Below are 12,232 nucleotides of genomic sequence, written 5' to 3' on the forward strand. Positions count from 1 at the left end.
CAGTATAACAGCGTTGGTAGGCACATTCCCCACTGTTATTAGAACTCATACCTCAGCAGCAAAAGCAGACGTACCATGAGGGCACCTTCCTTGTACATTTTTCCCATAGATTGTAAACCTCTGGAGGGCAGGGATCAATCAATCAGTCAATCGTATTTATTGAGCATTTACTCTGTGCAGAGCATTCATTCATTCATTCATTCGTGTTTATGGAGTGCTTACTGTATGCAGAGCACTGTACTAAGTGCTTGGGGGAGTATAATACAACAATAAGCAGACACACTTCTTGCCCACAGTGAGCCTAAAGTCTAGAGTGGAGGAGTCAGACATCAGTTCAAATCAATCAATCGTATTTATTGAGCGCTTACTGTGTGCAGAGCACTGGACTAAGTGCTTGGGAAGTACAAGTTGGCAACATATAGAGACAGTCCCTACCCAACAGTGGGCTCACAGTCTAGAAGGGCGAGACAGACAACAAAACAAAACAAGTAGAATAAATTCCAGATATAATAATAATGATGGCATTTGTAAAGGGCTAACTGTGTTTGAAGCACTGTTCTAGGCACTGGGGGGGATACAAGACGATCAGGTTGTCCCACGTGGGGCTCACAGTCTCCATCCCCATTTTACAGATGAGGTAACTGAAGCACAGAGAAGTTAGGGGAGTTGCCCATAGTCACACAGCTGACAAGTGGCCGAGGCAGGATTAGAACCCATGACCTCTGACTCCCAAGCCCGGGCTCTTTCCACTGAGCGACACTGCTTCTCATGTACATAAGTTCTGTGCGGCATCTTACCCCCTTCCCTTCCCCACTGCACCTGTATATATGTATATATGTTTGTACATATTTGTTACTCAATTTATTTTACTTGTACATATCTATTCTATTTACTTTATTTTGTTAGTACGTTTGGTTTTGTTCTCTGTCTCCCCCTTCTAGAGAAGGGGCTGGCTTTGAGAAGGAGAGAAGTGAGGTGTGATAGGAGGGGGCAAGGTGAGGGACTGCTTTAAAGCCAGTGGTGAGGAGTTTTTGTTTGATGCGGAAGTGGATGGGCAACCACTGGAGTTTCTGAGGAGTGGGGAGACGTGTCCTGAACGTTTTTATGGAACATTGATCTGAGCAGCAGATTGAAGTATGGACTGGAGAGGGGAGAGATAGGAGGCTGGGAGGTCAGGAAGGAGGCAGGTGCAGTAATCCAGTTGGGATAGGATCAATCAATCAGTCAATCGTATTTATTGAGTGCTTACTGTGTGCAGAGCACTGTACTAAGCGCTTGGGAAGTACAAGTTGGCAACATATAGAGACAGTTCCTACCCAACACTGGGCTCACAGTCTAAAAGGGGAAGATGGAGAACAAAACCAAACATACTAACAAAATAAAATAGAATAGATATGTACAAGTGAAATAGAGTAATAAATATGTACAAACATATATACATATATACAGGTGCTGTGGGGAAGGGAAGGAGGTAAGATGGGGGGGATGGAGAGGCGGACGAGGGGGAGAGGAAGGAAGGGGCTCAGTGTGGGAAGGCCTCCTGGAGGAGGTGAGCTCTCAGTAGGGCCTTGAAGGGAGGAAGAGAGCTAGCTTGGCGATGGGTAGAGGGAGGGCATTCCAGGCCCGGGGGATGACGTGGGCCGGGGGTCGATGGTGGGATGGGCGAGAACGAGGCATGGTGAGGAGGTTAGCGGCAGAGGAGTGGAGGGTGTGGGCTGGGCTGAAGAAGGAGCCCATAGGATGAGTGATTGTATTAATGTGGTAGCAGTTTGGATGGACAGGAAAGGGCATATTTTAGCCATGTCGTGAAGGTGGGACCAACTGGATTTAAAGATGGATTGGATATGTGGGTTGAATGACGGGGAGGAGTCAATGAGAAACAACATGGCTCAGTGGAAAGAGCACGGGCTTTGGAGTCAGAGGTCATGAGTTCAAATCCCGGCTCCGCCAATTGTCAGCTGGGTGACTTTGGGCAAGTCACTTCACTTCTCTGGGCCTCAGTTACCTCATCTGTAAAATGGGGATGAAGACTGTGAGCCCCCCGTGGGACATCCTGATCACCTTGTAACCTCCCCAGTGCTTAGAACAATGCTTGGCACATAGTAAGCACTTAATAAATGCCAAAATTATTATTATTATTATTATTATTATTATTATACTAATAATAATTGTATTTAAGTGCTTACTACATGACAAGCATTGTACTTAGCGCTTCGGTAGGTGCAAGATAATGAGCTCAGACATAGTGCCTATCCCACACTGGGTTTGCAGTCTAAGTAGGAGTGAGAACAGGTTTGGAATCTCCATTTTGCAGAGGAGAGAACCTAAGCACAGAGAAGTGAAGTGACTTCCCCAAGGTCACACAGCGGGAAAGTGGCAGAGCCGGGTTTAGAGCCCAGGGCCTCTGACTCCAGGTGTCGGTGCGGCAGCGAGGCAGAGCTTTCCTGAGGGCAGGAAGAAATGCAAGACTGCAGAGACGGGGAGAGGTCGGGGCTGGAGACGTAAGTTTGGTAGTTATCAACATTGAAGCCGTGAAAGTGGATGAGCTCCCTGATCATCAGTGCTCTTTATTGAGCGATTACTATGTGCAGAGCACTGTACTGAGCACTTGGAGAGTACCATACAACAGAGGGAGTTGTCAAGTCCTGCCCCAAGGTTCCACTGAAACCCTCGTTATGGCAGCACCGACTCTATTATCTTCTAGACCGTTATCTTCTGTTATCTTGTAGACTATTTCTAAGTCTTCGTGAGCCTGTTGTGGGCAGGGGTTATCTCTATTTATTGCTGCACTGTACTTTCCCAAGCACTTAGTACAGTGCCGTTGCACACAGTAAACGCTCAATAAATACGATTGAATATTATCTTCTCATGGGGAGAGAAGAGTTTTCTTCAGTTCCTCCCTGGATTTCCTCCTCACCCACTCCATCAGCTCACCCTCTCCTGCCTTTTTTTTTTTTTAATGGCATTTTATTAAGCGCTTACTATGTGCAAAGCACTGTTGTAAGCGCTGGGGAGGTTACAAGGTGATCAGGTTGTCCCACTTGGGGCTCACAGTCTTAATCCCCATTTTACAGATGAGGGAACTGAAGCCCAGAGAAGTTAAGTGACTTGCCCAGAGTCACACAGCTGACAATTGGCGGAGCTGGGATTTGAACCCATGACCTCTGACTCCAAAGCCCGGGCTCTTTCCACTGAGCCACGCTGCTTCTCCTAACCTCGCTGGTTTCCTAGTCTAACCCAGCCCACAGGCTTTGCTCCTCCAGTGCCAACCCACTCAATGTACCTCATTCATTCGTTCAGTCAATCGTATTTATTGAGCGCTTACTGTGTGCAGAGCACTGTACTAAGCGCTTAGTCTCCTGTGTCTTGCCGTTGACCCCTTGTTCGCATCCTGCCTCTGGCCTGGAACGCCCTCCCCCTTCTAGACTGTGAGCCCATTGTTGGGTAGGGACCGTCTCTGCATGTTGCCGACTTGTACTTCCCAAGCGCTTACTACAGTGCTCTCCACACAGTAAGCGCTCAATAAATACGATTGAATGAATATACGACAGGTCCCTCGTTCTCCTCATCTGCAAAGCCTTAGTAAAATTTTATCTACTCCTTCCTGACTAAGCCCTCTTTTCCCCTCCACCCTCTCCCTTCTGTGTCACCTAAGCACAGTTTAGTGGAAAGAGCCCGGGCTTGGGAGTCAGAGGTCATGGGTTCTAATCCCGGCTCCGCCACTTGTCAGCTGTGTGACTTTGGGCAAGTCACTCAAATTCTCTGTGCCTCAGTTACCTCATCTGTACAGTGGGAATTAAGACTGGGAGCCCCACGTGGGACTACCTGATTACTTTGTATCTACCCCAGTGCTTAGAACAGTGCTTAGCACATAGCGCTTAACAAATACCATTATTATTATTATTGTTATTATTACCCTTTAAGCACTTGATTTTCACCCCACCCTCAGCTCCATAACTCTTATATATACATTGGATGCGCCTGTCTTACGCTTACGCTAGATCGTAAGCTTCTTGAAGGCAGGGAACCGTGTCTACCAACTCTGTTGTATTAAGGGCTGTCTCTCTCTGTTGCCGAATTGTTCTTTCCAAGCGCTTAGTACAGTGCTCTGCACACAGTAAGCACTCAATAAAGACGATTGAAAGAATGAATGAATAGTCTTCGAAGTGCTTACCTCAGGGCTGCGCACACAGTAAGCTCTCAATAAACACCACTGATTGATTGAAGAACATTAATTTTGCCTTATAGCTTTCATATTTACAAGTTAAATGTTTCAGTAATGTAATTGTTTTAGACTTCTGTTTCTGTGACCTCTAAAGAAAGAGCTGAGCATTTTTTTTTAATCTTCAACTGTGTTTTAAAAAAAAAATTATAAAAAGGCCTCCAGTCTCCAGTGTAAAAAGGCCTCTGTCATTGTGCAAGTGCATTTGTTTCTGATTCCCGACAGCCACGGGTAAAAGTGAAACTTGAAATTCCTTTCCTCTTCTGCACTAATTTGTCATCTTTTGCTCATATTTACAAAGAAAACATGCCTAAGGTTCATGTCTGTTTATTCCTATTTTACCACATTTAAAATTGAGGCATCCCTCTTGCCAAAGCACAAGTTGTTCCTTATAAGCAGAACTTATGCTTCTCTTCGTAGCCCCTCCGATGGCCCTTGTTAAAAAAAGATTTTCCTCCGATCGAGCATTACGTTTGTGTTTGTGGCTGAAACCGCGCGTGGTGAGTTTCGGCCCAAGTGAGAATTTCTGAGGTTTATGAGTCAAGGAGCATAATGACTGTATTTCCGTTTCAGTGGGTACTTAAGTATTTGTGTTAAACTTTTATTTCCAGTGATCTGAGTCCTGAACCCAACTGACGGGATTGAGACTTTGACTGCGTGAAAAGATCCAGATTGCTAGCGTTGGTTCAGTTTTCCAAATAAGATTTGGCAGAAAGCTAAATTGTCCCTCTTGTTGTTGTTGTTTGCTTTATTCTTAAGAGCAGAACTATAATATATCCACACAGGTGTCACCCTCCCCTGTGGTGAGAACCCTCTCAGAATGGATAGAAATTTGGGCTTCCTTCCCTTGCCAGTGTTTTGCTAAAGGAAAACTGATCAGCCTGGGGTCTGGGTGACCCTGTTAACAACTTTGTCCATGCCAGCGGGAGATACCGGTGGAACTGGATTTTGCCTCTCTGGGAAATGTTAAAGTGAGTTCCAAAATACAGTCTTACCTGGTAAAGCCGATTCCCAAAAGCTCAGCTTTACTCTGTTTTCCGCACCACTCCATGACTCAAGAAAAGCTTAAAAAAAGCGCTTTTTGAAACGGCCTTCTCTTTGGTTTGCGCCATGCCGCTTTCTGCCGACTGATGGATTTGCCAGTTTGCCTGTAGCTTGTACTTTACATCCTTAATCCCACAGACCGGAACGGCAGAAGCATATAACGTCCCGCGGGCGTCTTGTTGTCTTGGCAGCGGGGGCTCCGTTTACAACCCGTACACCGACGAAGAAGACGACATGGAACCTTCTCCCTCTGGGCAGCAGATCATCGAAAACTCCATCACGATGAATAAAATGAAGCTGCTGAAGGCCAAGATGGAAAACATGAACCTCAGTAAAAAGGTGATGCTGGGACGGTTCTTTCCCTCGTATGAACAGTGTATATTTTCTTCCCTGGTAAATGCGTTTTCTTTCTGAAAGAGTGGGCGTTTAGAACGACATCTCGGGGTCGGGCCGGGTTAGCCGCCCCACACCTCCATGTTGGATGCGGGCAACTGCCCAGCGTCCTGCGAAGAATCGGCTGATGACATTTATCGGAGTTAGAGGATGCCCACTTGGTCATTTGCCTTTTAGACTGTGAGCCCACTGTTGGGTAGGGACTGTCTCTATGTGATGCCAATTTGTACTTCCCAAGCGCTTAGTACAGTGCTCTGCACATAGTAAGCGCTCAATAAATACTATTGATTGATTGATTGATTGATTTGCCCCCACACCAAATCCTGTCAGCAGCGGTATCCTCTATGCGAACTGCGGACTGCTCATTTCCCTGGCGACAATCGAGCTCGGTATCATTCATTCATTCAGCCAGCCGTATTTCTTGAGCACTTACTGTGTGCGGAGCACTGTACTAAGCGCTCGGGAGAGTACAATAGAAAAATAAATGGACACATTCCCTGCCCACAACGAGCGTACCGTCTACCATCCACGCCTAGGGCTCGTTAAACTACAGGAGGAATCTTGGCTCTCCGGAAATTGAAGAAAGAGCGCTCACGGCTCTGGAGGGAAGCACACGGCCTAGAGGATAAAACACGGGCCCCAGAGTCGGAAAGACCTGAGTTCTAATCCCAGTTTCGCCACTTGTCTGCTGTGTACCCTTGGACAAGTCACCTCACTTTTCTGGGATGCAGTCGCCTTTTCTGTAAAATGGGGATTGACTGTGAGCCCCATGTGGGACAGGGAAGGTGTCCACCCCGATTAGCTCGTCTCCATCCCAGCACTTAGTGCTTGACACGTAGTAAGCACTTAACAAATCCCATCATTATTACTGTGTGCAGAGCACTGTACTTAAGCATTTGGCAGAGTGCAGTCAACAGAGTTGGTAGACACACACAATGAGCTTGCGGTCTAGAGAACAGGGCAAGCTCCACGTGGGCAGGGAATGTGTCTGTTATTTTGTCCTCTCCCGAGCACTTAGAACGGTGCTCCTCACACAGCAAGCGCTCAATAGATACTATTGACTGACTGCAGTAGTCATAGGAAGCATCCGGTCAGAGGGGTCACAAGCCCACCCCTCATTCTTCGATGTGCTCATCCTGGGCCTCTGACACTGAACTACCCGCCTCTCTGTCCCGGAGGTTTGCTCGTCACCTGAAGTAGTGAGTGAGTAATAATAACAATAATTATTGTCTTTTATCATCATCATCATCAATCGTATTTATTGAGCGCTTACTGTGTGCAGAGCACTGTACTAAGCGCTTGGGAAGTACAAATTGGCAACATATAGAGACAGTCCCTACCCAACAGTGGGCTCACAGTCTAAAAGGGGGAGACAGAGAACAGAACCAAACATACTAACAAAATAAAATAAATAGAATAGATATGTACAAGTAAAATAAATAAATAAATAAATAGAGTAATAAATATGTACAAACATATATACGTATATACAGGTGCTGTGGGGAAGAGAAGGAGGTAAGATGGGGGGATGGAGAGGGGGGCGAGGGGGAGAGGAAGGAAGGGGCTCAGTGTGGGAAGGCCTCCTGGAGGAGGTGAGCTCTCAGTAGGGCCTTGAAGGGAGGAAGAGAGCTAGCTTGGCGGATGGGCAGAGGGAGGGCATTCCAGGCCCGGGGGAGGACTTTTAGACTGTAATCCCACTATTGGGTAGGGACTGTCTCTATATGTTGCCAACTTGTACTTCCCAAGCGCTTAGTACAGTGCTCTGCACACAGTAAGCGCTCAATAAATACGATTGATGATGAATAATAATTATGGTATTCTTTTAAAGTGCTTACTCTGTGCCAAGCACTGTTCTAAGCACTGGGGTAGATACAAGGTAATCAAGTTGCATACAGTCCCAGTCCCAAATGCGGCTCACGGTCTCCAGCCTCATTTTACAGAGGAGGTAACTGAGGCCCAGAGAAGTGAAGTGTCTTACCCAAGGTCGCACAGCGGACAGGAGGAAGAGCCGGGATTAGAACCCACAACCTCTGACTCCCAAGCCCGTCCCCACTCCAGATGGGGTGCCTCTAAGCCATTTTCAGAACTCCAGCTGCCTCTCTTTCTTCCATTTTTAGAAAGCCAAGATTCCACCCGTCTCAGTCACACTTTCCGTAGTTTAATGAGCTGTAGGGATTGATGGCGTGAGGGATACCGAGCTCTTCTGTGGACAGGGAAACGAGCAGTCTGCAATTTGCCCACGGGACCCATCTGCTAATGGGAATTGATCGGGGTGAACGGGTAAACAAGCATCCTCGGCTTCCAACCCCGGGGCACTAATAATTATGGTAATAGTGATGGTATTGGTTAAGCGCTCACTATGTGCTGGGTACTGTACTAAGCTCTGGGGTGGGTACGAGCAAATTGGGTTGGACGCAGCCCCTGCCCCACAAGGGGCTCACAGTCTTAATCCCTATTTTACAGATGAGGTAACTGAGGCACAAAGAAGGTAAGTGACTTGCTTAAGGTCACGCAGCAGACATCTGGCAGAGGCGGGATTAGAATTTACATCCTCTGACACCCAAAGCCCGTGCTCTTGCCACTAGGCCATGCTGCTACTGCTTTCTTGCTCAGTAGCTCTAGGTCTGTTTAGGACTGGGGTTGATGGGCAATTCCCTCGGATGTAACTTCACTGTGACCATTAAGTGACCCGCTGGGGAAGAGTGAGGTAACAGTAATAATAATAATTGTATTAATTGTTAAGTGCTTGCTATTTGTCAGGCACTTCACTGAATGCTGAAGTAGATGCAAGGTAATTAGGTTGGACACGGTCCTTGTCATTCATTCATTCATTCATTCATTCATTGTCGTATTTATTGAGCGCTTACTGTGTGCAGAGCACTGTACTAAGTGCTTGGGAAGTGCAAGTTGGTGACATATGGAGACGGTCCCTACCCAACAACAGGCTCACAGTCTAGAAGGGGGAGACAGACACAAAACAAAACATGTGCACGGGTTTCAAAGCGCTCCCAATTTTAATCCCCATTTTACAGAGGAGGGAACTGAGACCCAGAAAAGTGAAGCGACGCATCCTAGGTCCCACAGCAGACAAGTGGCGGAGCCTGGATTAGAACCCAGGTCCTTCAGACTCTCAGGCCTGTGCTCTATCCACTAGGCTGCAAGGGGGCAGAAGGTCGCCAGATGATTTCTCCACTGGAATAGGCATACAGTTATCTCTGGGAAAGAAGAAGGGATGGGTGTGGAGGGAAGCTGTTGGCTCCGCCACGGCACCCTTCGGTGCCACGGATGGGAGAATAGAGTGCATTTATTTGGTAAGGGGAAATGTCTTTTCTTTCTGCAAGAGCTGTTCCTACGGAGCAGAGCATGTTAGTGTTTGTATAATAATGAATAATTATGGTATTTGTTAAGCACTTACTGTGTGCCAAGCACTGTTCTAAGCACTGGAGTAGATGTAAAGGTAACCACGTTGGACACAGTCTCTGTCCCGCAGGAGGCTCACACTCTTAATCCCCATTTTGCAGTTGGGGTAACTGAGGCACAGAGAAATTAAGTGACTCGCCCCAGGTCACACAGCAGATGAGTGGTGGAGCCGGGATTAGAACCCACGGCTTGCCACTAGACCGTGCTGCTTCCCCAACATTCATTTCACGTGGGTTTTTTTTGTTTTGGGTTTTGGGTTTTTCTCTTAGCCCAAGAAAGCCGTCAAAGTCAAACCTCGGCCCCCCATGACTCCGCGGCCTTCGAGCGGTTCCATGGCAGCTGCCCGTCACAGGCTTTTAAGAGTGCTTCCCCACATTGGACAGTCTCGCCTACCTCCTGGGAATTCGTATCCCTCCGAACCTTCCCACCGTGCACTTTCAGCCCTGGCTCCTTTGGCCACCGCCGGTAGAGCCGTGTCTTCGGTGACTGGCGATCCCCTTCAGGAAGAAAACTGGGAAAGCCCTCCGGTGACTCAGCCGGTGAGTAGCGCTGTCCCTCGGCCCAAAATCTCTCGCGTAGAATTAGAAAACTCCAAGGCGTCAACGGATATAGTCCTCCCTCCCTCCGCCCCTGCAGGCCCAAACCCTTTCGGAAAAGGTAGCCTCCGGAAACGGCCCCATATCTCTCACGCAGAATTAGAAAGCGCCAAGGCCTCAGCGGATACAGCTCCCTCCGCCGCTGCAGGCCCAAACCCTTTCGGAAACGGTAGCCTCCGGAAACGGCCCCAAATCTCTCACACGGAATTAGAAAATGCCAAGGCGTCAGCGGATACAGTTCTCCCTCTCATCTCCCCTCTTCCCCTGCAGGCCCAAACCCTTTCGGAAAAGGTAGTCTCCGGAAACGAGCGGGACGTGGTCCTGCCTCACAACGTGGACCTCTGCGCCCCAGAAGACTTGCTTCTGCCTGAGGTAGATGCGGCCCCTCTGTCCCTGGAAGGCAGCCTCGCTCAACAGTTTGGCGAACGAGGGAAGGCGAATCCAAACTCGCCACTGCCTACCGGGGACAGAGGCCCGAAGGCCCCGGAGCAGCCTCCTCGTAAGCCTGTCCGCAAGACGCCGAGTTGCGAAGCAGCGGAGGCGGGCGTCCCTGACCCTCGGGAATTAAGTGCTCAGAAGAACGGACTCCTGTCCCCTCTCCGGCATTCCCCCCCGGTGCCCCCCGGCAGCCCCCGCCCGGACCCCCAGAGGCAGGCCAAATGCTTTGAGTCGAGGCACCCGAGGGTCTCGGCCTCCCAAAGCCTGCTCCGACTGCAGGAGGCCCGCACCGGGGCCGAGCCGCCCTTCCCTCGGACTGCCAGGCTCCGCGGCGTCAAAGTCGACTCCCCGGGGAAAAGGCCCGACGTCATTTCGAAAGGAGAGGCGAGGGACATGACGGAAACGGCCAACAAGGCGTCCCGAGAGCCCGTCGGTTCCGTGAGCGATCTGGGCTTTCTGGCTTCGCTGGCCCGAAGCGCCAGCAGAGACAGTGCGCAGGCGGCGGGCGGGCTGGGCAGGCTGCGGACTTCCAGCGTCCTGCTCCCTACGAGCCTCCAGCCTTTCCAGGAAAAGTGCTCCCACAGGACCTCTCCCCAGATCGAGACGGCGGACTTCATTCTAGTAAGTATCGACCGTGGTCATTCATTCATTCATTCATTCAGTTGTATTTATTGAGCGCTTACTGTGTGCAGAGCACTGTACTAAGCGCTTGGGAAGTACAAGTTGGCAACATATAGAGACGGTCCCTAACCAACAGCGGGCTCACAGTCTAGAAGGGGAAGACAGACAACAAAACATATTAACAAAATAAAATAAATAGAATAGATAGATAATATAGGTAGTAGAATAAAACACGAATCAGAGAGAAGAGAGGCTGAAGGCAGAGAGGTCAACAAAGAGATTGATGCCGGAGTCAGATGGGACTATGGACCACTGTGGGAGCCGTTTGGATGGAGAGGAAAAGGATTATAGGATTTGGTGGCAGATTGAGAATGTGGGAAGAATGAACGAGATGAAGCAAGGTTGAGACGGGGAGGATGGTGAGATTGTCTACAGTGATGGAAAGTCAGCAGGAGGAGAGGGTTTGGGTGGGAAGTTGAGGAGCTCTGTTTTGGACATAAATTTGAGGTGTAGGTGGGAAAATCTAAATAGAGGTGTCCTGAAGGTAGAGGGAAATGTGAGATTGAGAAGGAGGAAAGTCGACAGTGGAGAGGTAGAATTGTGAGTCATCCATATAGAGAAGGTAACTGAAGCCATGGGAGTGAATGAGTTCTCCAAGGGAGCAGGTGTAGATGGAGAATAGAAGGGGACGCAGAAATGAGGTTTCAGCGACTCCCAATTAGGCAACTGGAGGCAGATGAGGAGCCCGTGAAAATGACTGAGAAGGAGCTGCCCAGAGTGAAAGGAGGAGAACCAGAAGAGGACAGTCAGCGAAGCCGAGGTTGGATAACATTTCAGGGAGTAGGGGGTGGTGGATACCGTCAAAGGCAGATGACAGGTTAGGAGGATTAGGAAGGAGTATCATCATCATCATCAATCATATTTATTGAGCGCTTACTATGTGCAGAGCACTGTACTAAGCGCTTGGGAAGTACAAATTGGCAACATATAGAGACCGTCCCTACCCAACAGTGGGCTCACAGTCTAAAAGGGGGAGACAGAGAACAAAACCAAACATACTAACAAAATAAAATAAAATAAATACAAAACAAAATAAAATAAATAGAATAGATATGTACAAATAAAATAAATAAATAAATAGAGTAATAAATATGTACAAACATATTTAGCGCTTAGAACAGTGCTTTGCACATAGTAAGCGCTTAATAAATGCCATTATATATATACATATCAGGTCTGCCCACTCCCTCGTATTGGACTCTCCACGATATTGTACTGTTGTATCCTGTGAGAAGTGGCACGGCCTAGTGGCCAGTGCATAGGCCTGGAAAACAGAAGGTCACGAGTTCTAATTCCAGCTCCGCCACTTGTCTGCCGTGTGACCTCGGGCAAGTCTCTTCATTTCCCTGGGCCTCAGTGACCTCATCTGGAAAAGGGGGATTGAGACTGTGAGCCCCACATGGGACAGGGACCGTGTCTAACCCCATTTACTCATATC

The 12,232-nt window shown here is 48.4% G+C and overlaps 1 protein-coding gene across 4 annotated transcripts in view; it reads left to right on the forward strand.

Moving 5' to 3' along the window:
* Positions 1–12,232, forward strand: part of ZFAND4 (zinc finger AN1-type containing 4) — an 80,551-nt gene that overhangs the window by 39,095 nt on the left and 29,224 nt on the right. For all 4 annotated transcript variants that reach the window (XM_038744210.1, XM_038744211.1, XM_038744212.1 and 1 more), the window contains 3 exons: positions 5,458–5,605; positions 9,349–9,618; positions 9,946–10,734. In XM_038744210.1, the coding sequence (XP_038600138.1) occupies positions 5,458–5,605; positions 9,349–9,618; positions 9,946–10,734 (1,207 nt within the window). The remainder of the gene's footprint in view (positions 1–5,457; positions 5,606–9,348; positions 9,619–9,945; positions 10,735–12,232) is intronic.

This window comes from Tachyglossus aculeatus, chromosome 3 (assembly GCF_015852505.1).
Source record: "Tachyglossus aculeatus isolate mTacAcu1 chromosome 3, mTacAcu1.pri, whole genome shotgun sequence".
In the NCBI taxonomy this organism is placed as follows: Eukaryota; Metazoa; Chordata; class Mammalia; order Monotremata; family Tachyglossidae; genus Tachyglossus; species Tachyglossus aculeatus.